The 24,222-nt window shown below is 40.8% G+C and overlaps 1 protein-coding gene across 4 annotated transcripts in view; it reads left to right on the forward strand.

The window, feature by feature from the left end:
* LOC119745289 (rho-related protein racA-like) overlaps positions 1-24,222 on the forward strand; it is a 37,027-nt gene that overhangs the window by 7,839 nt on the left and 4,966 nt on the right. For 2 of the 4 annotated variants that reach the window (XM_038221538.1, XM_038221539.1), the window contains 9 exons: positions 633-801; positions 2,293-2,426; positions 3,380-3,488; positions 4,195-4,382; positions 4,773-4,968; positions 6,401-6,631; positions 9,201-9,298; positions 10,241-10,480; positions 12,269-13,088. In XM_038221538.1, the coding sequence (XP_038077466.1) occupies positions 633-801; positions 2,293-2,426; positions 3,380-3,488; positions 4,195-4,382; positions 4,773-4,968; positions 6,401-6,631; positions 9,201-9,298; positions 10,241-10,480; positions 12,269-12,481 (1,578 nt within the window). In that variant the 3' untranslated portion in view covers positions 12,482-13,088. Of the gene's footprint in view, positions 1-632; positions 802-2,292; positions 2,427-3,379; positions 3,489-4,194; positions 4,383-4,772; positions 4,969-6,400; positions 6,632-9,200; positions 9,299-10,240; positions 10,481-12,268; positions 13,089-18,404; positions 18,574-19,798; positions 19,933-20,806; positions 20,913-22,232; positions 22,421-23,088; positions 23,285-24,222 lie in introns of those variants that run through there. The other 2 variants (XM_038221540.1, XM_038221541.1) reach the window with 2 other exon arrangements.

The following is a 24,222-nucleotide window of genomic DNA, read 5'->3' on the forward strand; positions in this document are numbered from 1 at the left end:
AGTACATATAGGAGTACAATGTACAAAGAAAATGCACTTGAGTTCTACAACACTGACTTTAGTTGAGAGTTAAAAATAAGTGAGTTTGCGGTTGCTTGTACATTGTACACATTATGTAATGTGTATCAAAGTTAGTTTGATTTTTTTTGTAATAATGTTAAGGGTCTAATACAGGGATGAAGCCAAGTCCATCACAAGTCCCTGCAAGTCCATCACAAGTCCATCACAAGTCCATCACAAGTCCATCCCAAGTCCATCACAAGTCCATCACAAGTCCATCACAAGTCCATCCCAAGTCCATCACATTTCCATCACATTTCTATCACAAGTCCTCCAGTCTCAATTCAAATCACACATTATTCAAATGATTTTTTACAATACTATTCTTTCACTGTTCCTTGTGACTGGACATGTCGAATGGACTCAGGAATTATGACTGGATTTGTGATGGACTTGTGATGGACCCGACTACACTGTACATCCCAAGCCTTATCAGTTTACCATTTTTGAAAGCTTTCCGTTCAGCGCGAGAATTGTTGCTAGGTTGAAAAACTTCTATTTTTGCATTTTCAAGACATTTGCGAGATGTGCAGAATTTGTCATTATTGGATTTGTATTTTTCTCATGCACAGGAGGACTATGACCGCCTGCGTCCGCTGTCCTACCCAGGAGCAGACATCTTCCTGGTGTGTTTCTCCGTTGAGAATAGAGATGCCTTAGAAAATGTTGCAGACAAATGGATTCCGGAGATCGTACATCACATGCCTAACACTCCAATCCTGCTGGTTGCAACCAAGATAGGCAAGTAGTTTGCAAATACCCGCCACTGGGTTCCTACAGTCATGGAAAAAAATCCTGGTTTTTAAAGCTATCGCGCAAAGTCGTGGACAAGTTGTAAAATTGTGTGGGGTTTCTTGCTTCAGTGTGATGACTGGCCACAGGCATGCAAGTTTTCCTCGGATCTGCTGATTTCCTCGTTTTTTTACTTCTCATGAATGCCATTACAAATTGAAAAATACAGTACAAAGTCTTGTGTGGTTTGGAGTTTCCTCGTTTTTTTTCCAAATTCCCAGTTGCATGCCTGTGGCCAGTGTATTGTGAAAAGGTCATGGCCCTAAATTTGTCCTGTAAGAGTCATGGACATTTCTCTCGAGTTTTCTGTGGGTACTCAGACCAGCTAACAGAGTTGCCAGGCAGAAAGACCAAAAAAGAAAAGAAAACATGCTGTGGAGTTTAAAGACTGGTCAGCACTGCAGGGAGCCAGGCACATGCCACTGTACTGGGTGACAATTTAGTTGCTGACCAGTTTTTGGCTGAGAACATCCTTCTTTGCTTGGTAGACACGGTTGAGAAGTGCTGCAGCTCTGCATTGGATCCTGTTTATAGTTGCGTTCCCCCTCTACATGTATTTTAGTGTTTTATCCTCAAAAATAGATTCCTTTTCTAAATTGCTATTTTGTCTACCAATACAAAAGTTAACTTTTAGTTTAATCATTACATTCAAAATTTGAATTGGCAGGATACTTTTTGGTCCCCCTCCCCGCCTTCCCAATTAGTATTAAGAGCCATGTCTGCTCAACAGGTGGATATGTTTGTGCCCTATATTAAAAACTTTTTCAGAGGGTTACAAATTCCCCCCCCCCCAAAAAAAAAGGAGAGGACTTTTGGTTAGAATAAGGCCAAATAAAAAACAAAACATGTTTAGCGTCCCAGCCCGCTTCCTCTTTGGAGGCCGCCTCCTTTTTTTCCCCTTTTTTTTTTAAAACTGAAAAAATGATAATTTTTCATCAGTTACATAATTGTGGCCTCTTTGTTGCATGTAGTCCATATAAAGCTGGTATGTCATTTCCTGAGTCCAATGGCGGCCATTTAAAAAACAACAACTTTGCGGCCATCTTGAAAAATAGCCCGGTTGGGCGGCCATTTTGGAGGGGAAAAAAGGGCCTCCTGCTTCCTTTTTTTCAAAAAGGCAGGACGCTAAACATGGTGGGTTTTTTTTTGGCCTAATGCATACATCTGAAAAATTATTAAGAGAAAAAAAAATTAAAAGTGTTAATGAGCACAGGGGACGCAGCTTTAAAGGCACAGAAATAGGGTAATTACCCAGAAACATACCCAGAGATTTATTGAGAACTAGTGCTGTGCCAGTTAGACCGAGGATTCAAATATTCAATCATCCACTGAATACTCCAGATTTGCACCAAAATATTCTTCACCTTCATTCAGTAATGCTTTTGCGCACGTGTCAATATTTGGCAAGAACTGTCCAACATTAATGATTGCCTTTCACAGATCTCCGTGGGAGTTCCCAACGCAGCTGTGTCTCATTCGACGAGGGCTTCAAGTTTGCACAGAAACATAACCTGGAATACACTGAAACCAGCGCACTACATGGCACAAACGTGAAAGACTGCTTTGAGAAAGCTGTGAGTAACACTTATTCAGGAAACTCCTTACTTTTCTCAATTTAACACCCTATTTCCAGATTTCTTGAAGCAATGAGTTGGTAAAATCAAGTATTACTATATTATTCATCATCACATGTCAGCCGCTACTTTTGCTGTTTGAAGCGTACACGCCCTTTTTCAGTAATCGTGGAACTAGTTTGGTGGGGGCACATCACGCATAATAACATTTTGCCAAGAAAACTCGTGAATACGTAAGGGATGGTCGATATTAGCCCCCCTCGGTGTTGAAAGCTGACAACTAGCTGCCTTTGCTTTGCCTCGGGAACTACAATCCGGGCCAAAATGGTTGGGACACTTGGAAATAACCTTAGCCTTCCACGGTCACCCACTCCCTCGCTCCCCCGGTCAATGTTGTTCTCTCCAGTTGATGGAGCACACACTGCGCAATGAGAGACAACATTGACAGGGGGCCGGGGGGTTGGGGGCGCAGCGAGATTTGGCCAGGATTGTAGGTTGGTAACTGCCAATACCTCGCTAATCAACTATCAACCCTCTCAAGCCATGTATTGCACACTGGTACTCTGAGCTTTGTTCATAGATACTGACAATCGTCCTTAACTCTAATCCTCAAGCATGTCAAGGATCCTACAGAAGATTTTGGAAGGATGTCATTGGATTAAGTAATATCTCAGCATACAGACTCCATGTACAAGGACTCCTCTCAACAGCATGAACAGTGACAAAGCTTGAAGAATTAAACGAGAGACACTTGAATCTATAGCCACTGTATGTGCCTGGCACGTAATGTACATGAAAACAGTTTTCATTCAGATAAAAACGAGGAGTTTAATGCAAGAGAGTAATCTGTACATGTACAAGAATTGTACATGGATTTTGTAGCTAAATTCATTCGAAAGAATTTGGCAGAACCAATGAGGCAATCTTTTCCTTCTTTTGTTTGTTTTGTGAAGGTGTACATGTCTGTGTGTAGCGGGACGAAAAAACACAAGAAGAAGGGGGGCCTCTTTAGCTTTGGTGGGAAGAAGTTTGTACCCCGGCCACCAGAGATGCCCCCAGCAGGTGAGATGAGTCCTTTTCAAATGACTACATTCTATTTATTAGGCTTCTATTATGTATCCGCTCAAACAATTACATTTTTGATTGTAATACAAAACAGGTGTCTCATCAGGTGGTTGTGTGTTGGTTTGATATTTCAGGTTGAAATGAAGTCATAAAACCCTCCCTAGCCCCTTTTGGCTATAGGAACCATCCTCAATCCTGCAAAGTCTACCAATTGCCACCATGTAAAAATAAGTTTCAGCCTCAATCCTCCAAAATTATCCATTATTTTTTTAATTTGTTCAGTGGAGGGGTGACCATTGCCTCAATCATTTGAAATGCCCTAACAATCACTGCTAATGGGTTGAGGCAGTGCCGATGACATTCAGAAGCAGGGCGGATGATATCAAGCATAATGCAGGGCTCAATGATGCGTGACTGAACATAAACAATGCAGGGTACAGCCACGAACTCGACACCATGTAAAAATCAACCGACACTTTTTGCCATTGCAGCCTCAATCCTCAAAAATCCTTCAAGGAGTATTTTGGAGGATTGAGGAGGATTAGGGTTGATTACAAAAAACAATCATTTGGAAAAGAGTAAATTACATTGCTAACTTAAAACTGTGTTAAGTGCCTTCCAAATATCGGCCATAAAAAAAACATGTCAACTTGCACCCATGTTTACATGCGTGTCCTTACATTTTTTCATGAATTATCTTCAGGTAAAGCCCCATGGATAGAAATCCAAACGTCAACAATTGCAAACAACTTAGGCAAGGCGTTGGAGCAGCCTTCTTACTCTGACGTCACCTTCATCGTTGAAGGGAAGAGCATCTTGGCTCACAAAGTGGTGCTGTGTAGTGCCTCTAACTTCTTCTGCCGTGTCTTTGGCCTGAAACCGCCGGACCAGGTTTGTCTTATGTTTTGTCTTGTCCAATCCATACATGCAAAAAGCGCTCAACGCATCTTTTGTTGTACAATTAGTTGAAAGATTCTTGGAAGTTGTATTCAGACGTTTTGTTTATGTCTAGGGCCAGGACGGATACATCGGTAGTTTTTCGGTACCAGATATCCTATTGAAAGTGACACTTACCCATTTTCGTTTTTCAGTTTTATTTCCCCGAAACCACCACTACTGATTTCGACAACCTTTCTGAAAAGAAAACATAATCAACTTTCAATTGGCTAGTATAGAACTGGCGATTAGGACACGTTAGACCATCATTGACTTTCCAGCATTCGATCAGAGTTAGTCAAACTCTGATATTAAAATATAAATCTCTTACATTTCCCATTTCAGGATACAGGAAGCAGCTCCAAAGTGTGGAACTTTACCTGGGAGGACATTAACGAGGGCAAGATCGCCGGTCTAGCTGGTATCCTTGATGTAGTGACCCCGGACGGTAGCTCATGTGATAAACCAACGACCCAGGTGACAATCAGTGAAGACATCTCTTACAAGACCTTCCGCCATGTCTTGGAATTTCTCTACACTGGTGAGACACTGCTTCTCTCAGCCATTGAGATCACACTTTAAAAACATTCATGACAAAGCACTTTTTCAGCGTTGAGAACTAAGCTTGGAACTCAAACTTAAGACTTAACTTTAAGAGGGCAAAACCCAGCAATAAAATTTACATCACCCCGATGCAAAATTTCATCAACAGTCATTGAATTCTCAAAGATGCTAGTCTTCCTGCTACAGCTGTTTTATGTTTTGGGAACAAAAGTCCGGGCACTGCATCCCTTCGATAAACAAAACCAGATTACATGTCGTTGTTCAGCCAATAGAAAAATGTGTTGTGTATTGTCTGGCTGCTAATGAGCTAATAAGAAAATGGGTCACCTGCTAAGTGTTGTCAACATGCTAGACTTGTTCCGAGTGCGCTCGATCAAACTTGAATGCTCTGCACTGCATTCACATGTGTGCAGTGAATGATAGTTTTAAAAAGAAAAGGTACTGATGTGTGAGGCTACCGTAGGAATATTGTGCATGCGCTGCTCCATAGCGACGCCATGCTAGCGCAATACACAAATGTATTGTACATTGTGCATTCATTGTGAGCAAAACCCCAATGGCATCGCTGATTGCTGTAGTTTATATTTAATAGTTTCGGAGAGTCATCTTGTTGCTTCCTGGATTCAGCTTTTGTAATGTGGTTTATTTTCATTTCATATCTTCAAAACATAATTAACAAGAATGTATGTATAAAGAATAATATAAATGATATGAGGGATCCAGGTAAAAAGTATGTACATGTATGCTTGTACAAGACGTGGAACCCGGTAATTACAAATAAAGTTAATAGATAAATATGTACATACACAAGGCTGAATAATACTGTCAAACAATAAAAAAAAAATCTTCTACCTCTGATCCCAAACAACTCCATTGTTCACCAACGGAATCAAACCAAAATTTCAGATCATGCAAACAAGGCATGACAAACTTTTGCAAGCAAACCCCATTAGACCTGTACAAGAGGGCAAGATTGAAATGCAATACGAAGAAAACTATTAACTTTCAGAATCTGCCACTTTCGACCTGGCATCCTCCAATGTTGATACAGCGTTAATTGAGACATTAGTGGAAGGCGTGCGCCACGGCCAAAAGCTTCTGAAGGAATGCAGGACCATGCCTGATGTCACTGCACACCTCCTCAATATTTTGGTGCAACACACAATAGAGAAGGTGTGCAATAACATCAGGGACGATCCCGCACTCCCTCAGAAGCCCTCAGCCCCTCGCCACCGTCTCCAGTGCAGCATCGACATTCTGAAAGCGAGTATTTTTTTCCATATGGTGTCCAAACCCCACCCTTTGAAATGAGTAGAGTCTGCAACAGTTATATAACCCAATCCAAAGCATTCTTGTCAAGTTTTGATTACAAATTCAGGTTCTTTTTAAATACCCTTTTTGATATTAAGGCCTGCCTAACATCACGGAGGAGGCGAGTATGGAGGACATAGTGGCTTTGCGGAAGGCATCCAGCACGCTCCGCTTACCCCAGCTTGACGACATCGCCAAGAACTTACAGAACGAAGAGGAGTTTCTGAATCCCAGCATCGGGACTTTCCTGAACGATCAGACAGGCCAGAGAACCAAGTGGTTGTTCCTCAACAGACAGGCACTGTCTGACATCAAATTCAAAATTGAAGGTATGTTTCTTGTCAGTTGACTGTGATAAAATGGGATTACCTAAAGGCATGTAGGATCATTTGCATTTATCCCAAAAGTAACGTACCAAACTATTATCCAAATGTGTACTTGGATTAAGGATCATACTGGTAAAACACTCCGTGAAATTATTTCGTCTGGCTTGCTGTCATGTAGAAAAAATCAAGAAATGTATGTGATTTCCAACGATCGGTCAGTTGAATGGTGTTTGGAAATAACGAGTATTATAGATGAAATCGTGTTTCTTAATTAAAATATTGTGCAAGGTTTTTCAAAGTTTTCTTGAAAAGAGTAATATCCACCAAGCTGAAACTTAACAGGAATGGGTTTTGAACATTCTTCTTAAGATTTTGTGTAATTGGAAACGAACAAAACACATGGAAAGCAAACGATCCTACATATGCCTTTATGTTTAAATATAGTTCATCAAGTAATCTTCAGCAGTGACAGTGTTCGCATGATATCGTACCTTAGCATATTACTATGGTTTCTTAATCAAGGGATATGTTCCACTTATAAGTGAACAATGCATGCATTTCCATTGGATTTGCACAAAAAGATAGCAAACTTTTGTTTGAGTAAGATGCAGAATAATGTATTGCGGGCAGGATAACCAAACTATCTCTTCAAATATTTCCGACTGCCATTTTACATCACGTACCTTATACCAGAGTTGCTGACTCGAGTCATGTGACTTGGACTCGAGTGGGACTCGAGTCGCTATTTTTGTGACTTGTGACTTGACTTGTAAATACCAGCTTTGACTTGTGACTTGACTTGGACTTGCAAACAATGACTTGTGACTTGACTTGGGATTGCAAAAAATGACTTGTTACCAACCCAAGTCAGACCCTACTCGAGCGACCCAATACACTTTAATTAAGCTCTTATACTTTTAATTAGCTTTTTCATTCCAGAAAATAGACCTCAGTGACTGAATCCAGTAAAATGAATAGTTCCCACTAGTTTAAAAAGTGTTCAATAAGACTGTCACAACAAACTACAGTTTTCAATGACCAATTGTCTCTTGCTTAATGTATTTCTTGAACAAACTTTGAAAGGAACCTTTCATGAAAAGAAAGCAGGCCTTTGTCAATTGCATGTAAAATACCGGATAGCCTAACCCATTGGTAGGCGTTTAGTATACATGAAAATTGAACAATTAGTGTTAGTATACTACATGTAATGGAGTGAGGAAGTCTTTTTTTCACGGTCATCTCAACATTTATTTCTACAATGTAAAATAAATTTATTAAAGTATACAAAGGGCTAATATCCGACAGATATGTGATAAACTACAAGAATAGTAATTGCAACACATTGAAAAAGGGGAATTAAGGAGGCATGTTCAAAATAACTTGTAAGTTCACGCTAGGTTAATTCTTTTAGCTTATTACAGCTGGACAAAATAATGTGCAACTTGACGTGTTCTTGGACAAAGATACTTGTGACTTGACTTGTTTTTAGACCAAATGACTTGTGACTTGACTTGTGACTGGACCTAATGACTTGTGACTTGACTTGTGACTGGACCTAATGACTTGTGACTTGACTTGGACTTGCAAACAATGACTTGTGACTTGACTTGGACTTGCAAAAAATGACTTGCTGCCACCTCTGCCTTATACTGGCCTTAGGATGTTTGGAATGCTTTGTCTACAGTTAGGGTTTATGTGAATCACTGATGTTTTATATGGAAACCTTGCAGGAACATTAATGGTGTTTATATGTGACCATTGAGATCACAAGTGTATAGGGCATGGCATAGCCACACTGGTTCATGCACATGTTACGCTGAGTTCCCAAAAGCGACTTTCACCTGAAGGTGCAGAACCCTGTTGCATGTGGGCCCATTGCGGCAATGGTGTTAAAATGTCCGTAATACAGTAGTCTAGGGGCTAGACGTTGTTATGGTTTGTTGAAATCTGTTAGCAAAGGTACAGTACCCCTAAACTGATCGTCTTTTACATTGGGCAGGGAATCGACTGTATTTTTCTCCTTGTCACAAGAGAAGGGACTTGTGAACAGATTCCATAGGCTTGCATTCATGTCAATCAGCTGTTATATAGTTTAAGTTGCACTCGTGCTGTTTTTGAGATTCACCCGGAAAAATAGATTTGATATTTAAATTGCTATTTTTGTTGCAATACAAAGGTAATCGATTTTTGAATAAGACCATCAACAATCAACCTGCACTAAAACTAATGGAAAAATAAATATTTTTGGCATGACAATTCAGTTCTCGATCGGCAGACTGGTTCCTACCACCATATCAGAATCGATAATATAGGGACCAGGACCAGTCTACTCGCAAGGCAGATGTGCAAAAGCAAACAAATATAAAAACCCTGTTTCAGAGGGATACAGATGCCCAAGAAATAAAAAAAATGGCAGTTTTCTTGTCGGAAATTTGTCACAAGTTGAAAATTTGTTGGAAGAAAAGGAATGAATTTGTTCAAGAGCAAAGGGGAACAACTTAAACTGGCTTGTCTTTGAAATAGCATATGCTTTGTGTACTGAAGAAAATGACCTGTCTTTCTCACTGTACAGAGACAACGATCCATGCCCACAAGATAATGCTGACATCTCGCTGTGAATTCATGGCTGGAATGTTTAGTGGCGTCTTCACAGAAAGCAGCAAAGATGAGGTAAAAAAAAAGCTTTCAAGGGAAACTCGGTTCTTGTCAAACAATTTATGTGATTCCTTTTGAAGACAAAGAATTCAGATTTCACAAAATGGTGTCACTTGAAACCAGAAGTCTTTAAAAAAAATTTTTTTATCCGTACGTTTTCTCAATAGAGGCATATGATCATTGTACACACACAAGCCCCCCTTCAATGGAGAAACCATTGTGCACGCTACTATCTGAACAACATCTGACACAATGCTTTTGCCATTGGAAGGGGCCTTCGTGATGGACCAAGACCGTGTGTCTGACCAAGATTGTTTCAGTGATTTGCATGTAGAACCAATGAGTTCTCCTTTTTTCAAAGCAAGAGCTTTCTCTTCTTCAAACTTTATCAGAACAGTGACAAAGAAATTGTTTCACAATGTGTGTCATGGCCTTGATGTCAAAATGACTGTAGTAGGCATCCGTCCGTCAATACTGACAATGGACTGCGCCCGGGGGGTTGTCGTCTTTGTTGCAGCGGCGGCTGTGGCTGAGCAGTCCACTTCTTGCATGACAGTCTCTGCCGTAGTTAGCGCAGAGGAAGGGAGAGGAGGCTGACACTGGGGGGGGGGGAGGGGGGCTGCTACTCACAATTTCCTCCTCTGCCTCTTTTCCTGCAGCAAGGAGGTGCGCCTCTCATCAGCGCGGTGGACCCCTGCAGCATCTGTCTGCCTCCAAGCGCTGCGATCTACATTTATTGAACGTAGTTTTGTCACATTATTTGCATAAATGTATCACATAAACAATGGGGTAGGCTCTCTGAAGCTGACTTACATTTCATATTCAAACACCTAAGCCACCTTACAATCATGTAGTTTCACAATTTAGCTTGCTGAGAATACATGTATATTGGGAGTAAATATAAGACAGACTAGTTGTGTGGTGTTATCGTTATTTCCAATTTCCCCTTGTACGTAGATCAGAATAGAAGACGTGAGTCCGGAGTGTTTCTTGGCCCTCTTGGAGTACCTGTATACTGACCACGCCCCTATAGAGGAGGGAGATGCAGTGGGCATCATGGTAGCTGCCGATCGGTACGGCCAAGAACGACTGAAGAATCTCTGTGAGTTGTACATCACCAAGGGTGTGGATGTAGCTGTGGCAAACAGCATAGCAGAGGCACATGTGGATGTCATTGGACTGCTGCACACAGCTCAGGTTTGTAGCGAATGATGTTTGACCATCCATATTTCATTTAACAAGTGTTGACTGCTGTGATGTGAGATATGTCATGGCCCATAGCACCCGAGGGCATCTATCCGTCAGTGCCCCAAGGGGTAACCTGCCATGGCAATATGAGAAATAACCCCCACCTTTGACTTTTCAAGTTATGTACATCATGTTAAAGCGCAAATCATTGGCTTTCCAACAATACCAAAGTTATTTCTGTAGCTTAATACTGTACATTCCAAAGATATATGCTGCAGGAACTTCAACAGTGTTCCGCCAAACTTCGCCAACCTCTTTTCTCGAAAAACGGCTTTTAAAAAAAAAAAAGACACGCATTGTGCCGCTAAACGGCAGTGAAAAATATTCTTAACTTTTGGGAGTATTTTTTCCCCCAGAAAAATGCATAGTGTGAATCTTGGATACCAATATGATTTTGGCATGTCTTTTCTAGTATATCAGACTTCAGGCGTTGATTACTCAAAACAAGATTTTGGGAGACATCCCTCATTTTGCCTCAGTATATGTAGATGACATACATGACATATTGTGTCAAAGAGTATGGTTGTAACCAGCGGCAGCGGAACGGGTTTGAAACTGGGGGGCATCACCAAAAAGGGGCACTTGCAAACCCGTGCTGAAATGTCGACACGTTTTTTTCACCGGACACTTGGCCTCCGTAAAATCAAATAGTGGGGGGGAGGGGGGGGGGGGGGGGCTCGTACCATCTTCCAACATAGGGGGCGCTCTTCAAAACCAATGATTATATGATAAATATGCGTTATGTGCCCGTTTTCAGGCCGTATTGTATGGGTTTTGGGACTTGGTTTTCATATTCCTCGTTTATATCAAAAATATCTATACCATTATTGGGATATCGTTACTTCGAAGAAATAGTAAGATACTTAAGGGCATTTTGGTTGTATCTTGAGGGGGCACTTTACTGTTCGAGGGGGCACATTTATGGCCGCAAGAGGGGCACTTGGGAAAATCTGGGGGGGGGGGGCAAATGCCCCCCCCCCCCCCCCCCCCCCCCCAGTTCCGCCGCCCCTGGTTGTAACTATGTAAGAAATAAATGGAATCCTTATACAGGCACGCAATTTCCTTGGATCCGCTGCTTTCCTCGTTTTTGTACTTCTCATGAATGCCATTACAAATTGAAAAACACTGTACAAAGTCTTGTGTGGTTTGGAAAAAATTCCCAGTTAAATGCCCGATTACAACTGCGATGTTTCCTGCTGGACATGAGACTGAGCGGTTGGGGTTCTCAGTCGTGGGCGCACTGGCAGGTTCCACATGCGCGCACAATGCGCACAATTTATATGCAGCACATACAGAACTCATATGCATTTTTACAGTTTGGACTCTTGGCCATTCTAGATAGACCAATGAAATAACAGTATCCAAGCACACGATATAACAATCCAAATTACACATTGTCTGGTTTCAGTCTTGGCAGAAATATGAAAATCAATGTGTAGATATGACCCCCTTTTCTATAATTATGTAAAAATGAGGTTTGCTGCCCACCCTTTCCAAATTTTCAAAGTGTTCTGCCATAGCTGGTATTGACTGTTTAGTCCCTGTTGCACCCAAAACCACCCCAGGATTATAACATACAATGTATTATATTATATGTTGTATAACACACTGTGTTTAATATGCTAATGGCTAATTTTGTGAAGTTTTATATACAATGTATCTGTACTTGCTGTACATGCTGTACTTGTTACTCATTGAGAAATATGCACTGATGTAGCCAGATAATTTCTTCCACAGATGTACAACACAACCCAGCTGGCCGCATGGTGCCTTCATTTTATCTCAAGTAACTTCATGGCCTTCAAGCAGCGGGCGGAGTTTAAGATGCTTGATGGGGAGAACCTGAAGTACATCAGCGAGAACCGCTGGCCTCCTGTCAGCTACCTGGAGGCAATGGAGAAGTACAACGCCAAATACGGACAGAAGGACGACAAGTGTAAAGTGCAGTGAAAAAGATCAAAAACGAATCCATACCACTCTGTGCTCATTCTGCTGTGCCGTTTTGTAGATCACATCACACACTGCCAGTTTGTGTATTAAAAGACATTCATGAAAAACTTGGACCTATTCCTATTGGTTGAGAGCACAACAAATTGTCTTTTAAAGATATCACGACAATGTCTATCTGCACAGGTCATCAAGTTAGAACTTGATTGTTCAACATGCATTTTGTTCATGAGTTATGATTGAAACAAATCATTCATTTTTCAACCAAAAAGCAGAACCCATCTCTGTATGTGGGGTTTACGACAAGAGTCTCCAGAGGCATTATACAGATCTCTTATGTGCAATAAAATGAAGACAGTTCTTTCCGACTCACATCACCCATTACATGCCGACTTCCAAACCAACTCCAGAAGTAACTGCTTTTTACAACCAAGGATCAGGACACGGCGATACGGCAGTTCAGTCGTTCCAGTAGATGGTACAATCAAATGGTACAATGAGCTACTGGGACGATGAGCTGTCGTGTGGCTGACTCTGATCCCTCATTAACGTAATGTAATATGTGTATATATGTAGTATTTTTTTTTTTTTTTACATGTAATCACCTGAATACCGGTGTAGCGTGAATTTACGTTTCTATGAAATTCGGACTCATTGGTAATACCGCGCATGCGTAAGTATGGTAATTAGGAAAGTTACCGGTCACGTGAGAGGGATTAACCAATAATAGGGAAAAGGGGTCTGATTTTCATAAGAGTCGGATTTTCATGTGACACCGGATTTATAAGTTTGTGTTAACTATAGGCCTATTGTATTTTTACATATTTTTAATAAATGATTGTATGTTTTTATAACCCATTCTTTGTCAAGGCCATTTACATTTCCCTTGTGAGGGATAATAAAGTCCAATCTAATAAAGTTTAGTCTAATCTAATCTAATATTTTGATTTGTTCCAATTGTACATACATGTATTACAATGGTCAGGTCTGCCAAACAAAATGTGAGATGCGAAATGGGAAACATGTAACTTCAGATTGGTAACACGTACATGTATATGGGGGAGATGTGAGATGCGAGATGGGATGGCAGATTTGGAGCACCATACAAACATAACAATGGGTAGACAAACAGTCAGGGTTGACTAGACTGACTTGTTTCACATTTTGGGCTTGTAGATGCTAGAAAAACCATGAAAACCAATCATAATCTTGTTGTCTGGTTCCCTGACCCCACTTGGGATGAACAGAGCAATTGATAGACTTTGGGGAATTATAAGGTCAGAGAATCAGTCTAGCAGGCTTGTACCACTTCACAGGTGTGTAATCAATTGCAAAGAAAATGCGGAATAACTAATTTTGAAAAATTAGGAGCAGTTTTTGAAAAAAAGCCAGTTTTTTTCCAACGCTGGTTGGCCGACCAGCGTTGGAAAAATACCATTTTCCTTGAAAATGTGAGCACACCAGGAGCCACGATTTTACAGGATGCTTTAGACTGTCATTCCCTGACAATCCAGCAAGGTATTTTGTGATAATTTTATCATTTCATTTTGAGATGTCTGCAAATGTTGTATCTTCCCTTTAAATCATTGATTTAAATCACGATTTAAATCCAATGATTTTTTAAACAAAAAATCACTGATTTAAATCACTTTTTTTGTACAAATCTTATTTTTGGCAAAAATTGATTGAGGGTCATTTTAAGCATTTAAATCAACTGATTCCACCTAATTACAAAGTGTAAGATGTCAACACATTCAAACATCACTACATGTTCTTCATCAGCATCAACTCGCATGTAGGTTTTGATTAGAGTCAGGATCTGAGTTTAAAAGTTTTCTTCAAAATTTAAATTTTAAGAAAGCGCACTCACTTTTGCTTTAATCATTCCTTGATCTGTTTACAGTAATATTGTGAATCAACTGTGCTGATGTAGGCTTACCCTAATGATCTAAAGGTGTATTAAAGTCCCAAATCCCAATTGATTGTCTTATCCCTGTTTTGCCATCAAATGTAGATCGAAACGTATGTACAATTGTAATACTTTTTTAGAGGTGCAAGGCCTGATTTCTGTTCTCTACGTTGCGAAGGACCATCAATCAAACACTATAAGTTTCACTAGGATTTTGCTGCCATTTTGAAATGAGAAACATTTTAATGAAATAAACATGTCCATGGAGAACTGTACTCAGTTTTTGTATACCATGAATGACATGGTATACTCATGCCATAAATCACATTTTTCATTCATATCCACACACAACGTACCGGTATCTCAGCTGTATCAATCAAGCCTAAAAGTGTCTTGGGTATTAATAATGTACCAATTAAGACTGAGAGCTGGATACTGTTTAATCAAAATTTCGGGAATATATCCCCTGATTGTCTTAAAGCATAGAATCATTGACCCTATCACAAAATGGCCATTCTTAAGTTTCGCCAGATCAGACCAAGCCACTTTGGTGCCATGCCAAATGGGGCCAATTTTGCATTTAATCAAAATTTTGAGAACAAGAACGAAACCAGTATTGTGTGATAGCTTGGAACTGGTAGATTATGGAAATATAACTTAAGAATGATTTTATATCAGACTAATTAACTTAAGAACAGCCCGAAAAGCACAGGGGTGGGCGTGGCCGTCACCCCCTCCTTTTCTTTTCGCTGATACCGTTGCAACGCAACGGTAGAGGAGAAAATGAAACCAGTTTGTATTGATGCCTTAACACTCATGGAATATAAAAATATAACTTAAGAGTGGTTTAAGGTCAGACTAATTACCTTAAGAGCAGCGGCAATAGTGCGGAGGGGGCGGGGCCTCAACCCCCCACCATGTACATTTTGGCTCCTATATCGTAAATCCTGCCAAGTTTCTTTGACAGTTGTTCTGATGCCTTGCGGTTATTTTGACACCAAGTTTATGAAAATAGGGCATAACTTCGACACAAAATGTCCATTTTCCAACACAGGTAGGCCTAAATGTTAACTTCAAGTTTCCCATTGAAAAGTACATGCACATGAAAGCGTGCATGACATTGACAGTGCCGACTAACAGATCGATCCCCGGTAATGGTAAGACATTAAGATGCCTTGCTTTTCAACCAGATGTTTGAAATAGGATTGAAGCAAAACAATCCAAAACATGACAATTTCGTCAGTGGATTTCAGGACGCAGTCCCCCTTTAAATGTGTCATCGAGTTCACTAAACCAGGATATCCTGCTGTAGAGTACCGAAGTGTGATGTCAAATTAGAACCAGAAAGTGTTGTGCAAACGAATGGAGTACGCGCGCGTGTTGGTTCTCGGGCTGAATCTCGCGCTAATGTCTTTTAAACACATAATAGTGCGCGTGATGTACTCACTTTGGTACTCTTTAGCGGTATTGTTGTATACCATTCGACTACCATGTTTAATTGCAAACGTGTTAAATGACTCTCAAACAAAAGAAGTGCTTCAATTGAATGGTTCTTGTAAAGCTGTAAAATTAGATGTCTCTGAAAGTCACAACAAAGGTGCCAAACATCTGCAATGTTTTTTCTCGTAATAACTCGCCCCCCCCCCCAAAATGGAGTTATGATTATGAGTGATGAAATAATGTAACCTTTGCAAAATGTACCATGTGTCTATCATAATTGTGTTAATTTCAGCTTAGCACATCATGCAGCACATGCTTGGTGTTGCACTGAAAACAGAATTTTGTCAAAACTGCACATATTAGACATATTAGACATGGTTTGCACAGGTGACATGTACATGTTCATGCTGAACGTGCTATACACCTTGTGAAATTATGAGACATAATTGTGCGCGTAGTTCTGTATCATGCATTTGCATATCCATTGAAGGTATATGTCCCGGTGTGTGAGTCACCTCTTGGGCACTTCCTGCCACACAGGTGGATGAATTTTCCACCAAGAGTAAAGTTATAGTCATTTGTTTTGGTTCATGTATATGTACACGTAGGCTACATTTGTACAGTGAAACTGAAAACAAGCACTGTTTGCTGAGATTTATGTAAGTTCACGGTACATCGCGGTGAACGCCATCTTTATTTTTGTGTTCTGTTTTGGCGTAGTCACCGTCATAGACTTGTGACTGGACTTGTGAATTGTTTGTGACTGGACTTCGGAATAAACTTGTAATTTACTTCTTACTGAACATGTGAATGGACTTGTGATTTACTTGTGACTGGACTTGTGATGGTGTCCTATGGGGGATGTATGTAGTTATGGGGAGATGCATCCTTTATGCACAGTACACAGGTGTATACATGAATGTACTTTGTACAAACTTTGTATTTCACTTACCCTTTTCCCTCCATTTCCCTCTAGAATGCAGAGGTTAAAGCTTGTGGTTGTCGGCGATGGCACCGTGGGGAAGAGCTGCCTCCTCATGAGTTACACAACGGGCTCCTTCCCCTGCTACTACGTACCCTGCAGGGTATTTGAAATCTACTCCTCCGATGTCGTAGTCGCAGGGAATTCCTACAAGGTGTTGTTCTTTGATACGGTATGATGACAGGTATGATCGGGGCATGGCCAGACTGATTTGAAGGGGGGGGGGGTGACAACCAAATTGCCGATGGACTAGCCTAGTCAATGTTGTAGTTTTACATTTTAGTACATTTTCACGAGTACAAGTACTTTGCCAGGAGTACGAGCATGAGTACAAATACCTTGTCATTCATGAGTATGAGTTGGCAGTACAAGGCAACTTTTTTTCCATGAGTACAGTGCATTTGCATGATTATGGGTAGGAGTACCATTACCGTGACTATGAGCACATGAGTCCAGGCAATTGGGACAAATGCAAAGCTTCCTATAAACACTAGAAATTGATTCTGTTTCTGCATGTGCGTTTTATGGAAACTAATTCAGCGGGAGATTGTCTCTATGAGTACGACATGTACGAGTATGAATTATAATACTTTGTCTTGAGTATGGGGAAGAGTATATGAGTACGAAGAAAATGTACTTGAGTACTACAACGCTGACTTTAGTTGATAATAAGTGAGTTTGCAGTTGCTTGTACACTGTACACATGGTATAGCAACACGTATCATCAAAGTTATAGATTGATATTTTTGGCAATCGATGCAAAGGGTCTAATACAGGGATAAAGTCAAGTCCATCACAAGTCCCCGCAAGTCCATCACAAGTCCTCCAGGTCCAATTCAAATTACAAGCTATTCAAATGAGCTTTGACAAAGGTATTCTTCCATGTTCTTGTGACTGGCCTTGTGAATTACATGTAACTGGACTTGTGATGGACCAGACTACATTGTACACCCCTGGTCTAATATACCATCAGTTTACCATTGATGAAAGCTATTCGGTCAGCGCAATTGTAGTCAGGTTGAAAAACTTACATTTGTGCATTTTCAAGACCCATGAGATGTGTAGAATTTGTCATTGTTGGATTTGTATTTTTTCCCACGAGGCCAAATAAAAAAAAAAAAAAGTTTAGCATATCATGCCTTTTTCTTCAAAATGGCTGCCCGACCGTGCTAGTTTTCAAGATGTTTTTTTTTCTTAAATGTCCACCAATTGGACTCGGGAAATGACATGTATACCAGCTTTATATGGGCCAGATGCAACATACCAAGAGGCCAAAATGATGTCACTGTTTAAAATTAATAATTTTTTGTTTTTTTTGTTTTTAAAAAAAAACAAGAAAAAACAAAAGGAGGCGACCTCCAAAAAAGAAGCAGGCGGGGACGCTAAACATATTTATTTTTTTTACTTGTCCTAATTGATTAAACCTTGTTCAGACTCATCGTATAAACAATGATAAAAGAGTGGTGTTCTGAGCAGCGGTTTGCCCTTCACATGATGAGTTAAAAGTTAGGCATTACAGCAACAAAATTACATGATATTAAGGGATGCAGTCGGTCAGTTTAAGCAGTACTTATATCTCTTTTTTTTGTGCACAGGAGGACTATGACCGTCTGCGTCCGCTTTCCTACCGAGGAGCAGACATCTTCCTGTTGTGTTTCTCCGTTGAGAATAGAGATTCTTTTATAAACGTTACCGAAAAATGGATTCCGGAGATCGTACATCACATGCCTAACACTCCAATCCTGCTGGTTGCAACCAAGATAGGCAAGTAGTACACAAATACCAGCCAGGGTCCCTATACAGTCGTGGACAAAAGTCATGGACAAGTTGTAAGATTTTGTGGGGTTTCTTGCCTCAGGGTGATAACTGGCTAGTGTATTGCAAATATAGACCCCTACGATGCCAAAAATATTTGCGTAAGAATTTGTCCTGTAAGAGTCATGGAATTTATTGCAAGTTTTCTGCGGGAACCCTGACCAGCTAACAAGGGTTGCCAGGCAGTAAGACACACACAAAAAAACGCTGTGGAGTTTAAAAGACAGGTCAGCACTGCAGGGAACCAGGCTAATGCCACTGTACTAGTTGACAATTCAGTTGGTGACCAGTTTTTTTGGCTGAGAAAAACCTCCTCTGTTTGGTAGAGAAGTCCTGCAGCTCTACATTGGACCATGTTTAAAGTTGCATTCCTCCACGTACATGATGATTTTGGTTGGAATAATTGTGATTGAGCACGGGGAACGTAACTTTAAAGGCACAGGAATAGGGGAATTACCCTTAAACCATTGCTATGACGCCACAGTATTGTTAAAAGTGTGGATTCGGAACGACGAATCTTTAGTAAAGTGTGGATTCGGAATTACGAATCCACATTTTGAACATGTCGGACAATTGTTCTCCATAATGAGCATTATAATAGGACCGTCTGCGTGAAACTTTCCTTCCGAAATTACCAATGCATCGTCACTGTCAGATTCTCTGCCGTCACTGCAAAACCTACTTTGAGTCAGAAAGAAATCTCGTTGTCTAGTGAACTATATCTATGTTGATGAAAGGAGCCTACACACAAAATGAATTGGTTGTACGGGTGTGACAATGCACATGCTAGACACGCCACAATGCTTGATTACGTATAAGCTAGAGCCTCGAAAAACTCCCGTGAAAATTACCCTAATGGCCACGACTCGACGAGATATATGCAAGTCTTTTCATCTCCACTCAATGGACTGTTAATGACAATATTTCTTTTGACGCAATGGTTTAAGTCGAAGAATATACACTCGCAAGTGTGGATTCTTAAATTACGAATCCACATTTTTTCATGTATTCTCCTTAACAGATACATACATATATTGAGAACTAGGGATGTGCCAGTTAGACTGAATACTGTAGATTTTGATCAAAATATGCTTCACCTTCATTCAATATGTATACATGCTTTTGCGCAAACGTCAGTATGTGGTAAGAACTGTCCAATGATTGCTTTTCACAGATCTCCGTGGGAGTTCCCAACACAACTGTGTGTCATTCGACGAGGGCTTCAAGTTGGCACAGAAACATAACCTGGAATACACTGAAACCAGCGCACTACATGGCAAAAACGTGAAAGACTGCTTTGAGAAAGCTGTGAGTAACACATAGTCAGGAAAGTCTTTAGTTTACCTTGTTACAAGTTTTTTTTGGACAGTAAGTTGGTAAAATCAAGCATTAATCAATACATCATGTACATATTCAGGGTCGAATCATCTGAATGGTCCATTCATCATCACATGTCAGCCGCTAGTTTTGCTGTTTGATGCTTGCACACCAGGATTCTCCTATGCATGCCCTTTTTAAGAAGTAATTATGTAACTAGTTTGAAGTGGGGGGGGGGGAATGTGCACATTCGTCACCCAAACTCCATGAAAAGGTTGGGGCACAGACGAACATAATTTTGACAAGAAAAGTTGTGAATATGTCAGAGTAAAGTAAATCAAATAGCATGGTTTGTTTAAGGGGATAGTCGATATAAGCTCCCCTCGGTATTGAAAGCTGAAGAACTAGTTCCCTTTGCTTTGCCTCAGGAACTAGTTTACCTCGCGGAGCTAATATCAATATCGACCCTCAAGCCATGCATTGCATACTGGTATACTTTGAGCTTTGTTCATAGATATTGACAAAAGGTTCCTAACCCTCACAGATCCTACTGAAGGGTTTGGAAGGATTTCATTTGGATAAGTAAGATCTCGGCATACTGGCTCCATGCATAAGTACCCCCCCCCCCCAACAGTGACAAAGTTGAAAGAATAATATGAGAGACACTTGAATCTACAGCCACTGTATGTGCCTGGCACGTAATGTGTGTGAACAAGTTTTCATTCAGATAAAAAAGAGTTTGATGCAAGAGAGAAGTTTGTACATGTACAAGAATTGTACAAGGATTTTGGAGCTAAATTCATTTGAAAGAAATAATGGCAGAACCAATGAGGCTATCTTTTCCCTCCGTTTTTGTTTTGTGAAGGTGTACATGGGTTCGCGGGGCGGGACAAAAGTAAGCAAGAAGAAGGGCCTCTTTAGCTTTGGCGGGAAAAAGTTTGTACCCCTGCCACCAGAGATGCCCCCAGCAGGTGAGATGAATCCTCGCTCACACCGAGACACCAACAGGGTTTTTAGCTCTTAAAAATATTTTTCAAATGACTATATTCCATTTTAGGGTCATGGCCTAGCGGTTAAGAACACCGGACTGATACTCTGGTGTTTCAGAGGCAACAGTGGTATGGGTTCAAGCCCGCTGGGCGGAGACTTGTGCCCTTGAGCAGGGCAATTAACCATTATTGCTTCGTCCTTCGGATGGGACGTAAAGCCGTAGGTCCCGTGTGTTGTGTAATCCAATGCACGTAAAAGAACCCAGTGACACTTATCGCTAAGAGAAGGGGTTTGCCCCGGTGTTTCTGGTCTCCTGTATAAACTCCCACGCGGAGTATTTAGGAGATGAACCAACCAACCACCAAGATTAGGCTTCTAATGTATCCGCTGAAACAACTACATTATTTTTGGGGTGTAATAAGCCAGTATAAGTCTAGTGCACAGCAAGATGATGATTTTTTTCAGGATAACTGCTGCGCAGGGTTCCCCCCCCCCCCCCCCAGGATTTTTTTCAAGCCTGTGGGGGAAGTTTTGTTGTGATACACCACTTTGTGAAGCCTTGTGAAGTTTTGTGAAGGGGTTCAGGTTTTTTTTATTTCGCAAATTTTTGTTTGTGCTGTTTGAATGGATAGAGCAAGTAATCATGCGTAATCGTGCCTGGATTATTTTCATTCGCGCCAATGAAAAGCTATCAAGACTGTCCATCAAAAGTAATAAAAACTTGCCTTACCGTATGTAAAAATATACCCAAGGCGGATGATTCTTAAAAATAATGGCAAGATCGACAATTTAAGGCTTCCTCACCATGATGCTCACGACAGTCGGAAATTCATGATGACCGCATCTGGCCAGCACTGGCCGTATATCGCATCGCACACACGGCACACTATCATTGTAAATACCTGCACTGCGCAACGACCCACATGCTGTCCCTGGCTGTGACCGATGACTACCGAAAGGTTTACAGAAACACGCGGCTCTTATGCTTCAAGTACAAGCGGTAAAACCTCTTTATAACAGAAAATACATACACAGAATAGAGATATCCCGTTCTGGGAATTAATTCACAGAAACTCCCCTTCTCCATTGATGTTTTTTTCGGTATTTTTTATGATCTAAATTTGACCACTTACGCTTTGTGTGTATGCGTAAACATGCATAATGTAGGCTGTAGTCACTGGTTCAGGTCCTTTATCATATAGCTTTCATTCTGTTACCACGCGGTGGGAACCAGTGAATGGCGATGGCAAAAGGCCTAGCTATAGTGTCCTTACATATGTTTTTCTGTATATAATCTTCAGGTAAAGCCCCGCGGATAGAAATCCAAACATCAACAATTGCAGGGGACTTAGGCAAGGCGTTGGAGCAGCCATCTTACTCTGACGTCACCTTCATGGTTGAAGGGAAGAGCATCAGGGCTCACAAAGTGGTACTGTGTAGTTCCTCCAACTTCTTCTGTCGTGTCTTTGGCCTGAAACCGCCAGACCAGGTTTGTCTTATGTTTTGTCTTGCTCAGTCCATACATGCAAACAGCGCTAAACCCATTTTTTTTTGTGCAATTACTTGAAAGATTCTTGAAGTTGTATTCAGATGCTTGTTTATGTCTAGGGCCAGGACAGATAATGGGTACCAGATGTCCTACTGAAAGTGGCAGTTACCAATTTTCGTTTCTTGGTTTCATATCCCCGAAACCACCTTTACTGATTTCGACAACATTCTGAAAAGAAAACATAAGCAACCCTCAATTGGCTAGTACAGAACTAAGACAAGATAAGTTTGCGGAAGCACCATGTGAATGAATCTCTTTTGTGAGTATGTGTGATTCTGAAAAGAACTGGAGGGACTCAACATTTTGAAAAGTATGCTCTGCCCGTCGTCAGGAGAATGAGGGATTCCAACGATGATGCGATGTTATAAGGAGAAACGCTGAGTCCCTCCGGTTCTTTTCAGAACCACACGTACTCACAAAAGAGATTTATTCACATGGTGCTACCGCAAACTTATCTTGTCTCAGTATCTTTCCACCATGCAAACCTTCAAATCTCATAGTTCACAGAACTGGCGATTAGACATGTTGACTATCATTGACTATCCAGCATTCGATCAGAGTGAGTCAAACTCTGGTAAAATAGAAATCTCTTACATTTCCCATTGCAGGATACAGGGAGCAGCTCCAAAGTGTGGAACTTTACTTGGCAGGACATTAACGAGGGCAAGATAGCCGGTCTAGCTGGTATCCTTGATGTAGTGACCCCAGACGGTAGCCCATGTGACAAACCTAAGACCCAGGTTACAATCAGTGAAGACATCTCTTACAAGACCTTCCGTCATGTCTTGGAGTTTCTCTACACTGGTGAGACACTTGCTTCTCTCAAACCTTTGAGATCACGTTTAAAAAAAGAAGAAGAAATATCAATGCACCATTTCAGCGTTGAGAACTAAGCTTGGAAATCAAACTTCAGACTAAACTGTACGAGGGCAAAACCCAGCAATAAAATTAACATCACCCCAATGCAAAATTGTCATCAACAGTCATTGATTTCTCAAAGATGCTAGTCTTCCGGCTACATGCAGCCATAATTCAGGCTTTTCATGTTTTGGAAACAAAATTTCCCAGCACTACATCCCTTCGATGAAGGAAACGAGGCTACATATCGTCGTTCAGCCAAGAGGAAATTTGTTGTGTATTGTTTGGTTGCTAATGAGTCACTCAGAAAATTGGTCACCTGTCAAATGCTGGACTTGTTCCGAGTGCGCTCGATCAAAGTTGAATTTTCTGCACTGCACTGCATTCACATGTGTGCGGTGAATGATAGTTTAAAAAGAAAAGGTACGCACTGCACTCAATTTCATGAAAGTCATCGTAACTTACAATGCATCGCAGATTGCGACGCATCGTATCCCTGCAATGCGTCGCTGCTGCGATGGATCCTACGACCCATCGTACATGTACATGTTGTACGTGTGACGCGTCGTAGGTGTATTTATAGCACAACTCGGTGACTGTTTTATGCATTTATTTAGTGTACAGTAAATTGTCTGATATTCAACAAAGAGTCGTCAGATCTCTTGAAAAGTTTTAAAACGTAAAACAAAATGGCGGACATGTGATGCATTTTTTTTTAAAGGAAAACAAGCTCTCAGTGGACTGTATAGCTTCTTTGAAATAACAACTGCAATATTCCAGGCAAATTCATAATTATTCAATGCATTTTCTATTAACAACTTATATTCATAAATACCTAAGACAGTTTACGCATTCCTATTGGTCGAGAGCCCGTCACGTAGCCA

The sequence above is a fragment of the Patiria miniata genome, unplaced genomic scaffold (assembly GCF_015706575.1).
Source record: "Patiria miniata isolate m_02_andy unplaced genomic scaffold, ASM1570657v1 HiC_scaffold_7, whole genome shotgun sequence".
In the NCBI taxonomy this organism is placed as follows: Eukaryota; Metazoa; Echinodermata; class Asteroidea; order Valvatida; family Asterinidae; genus Patiria; species Patiria miniata.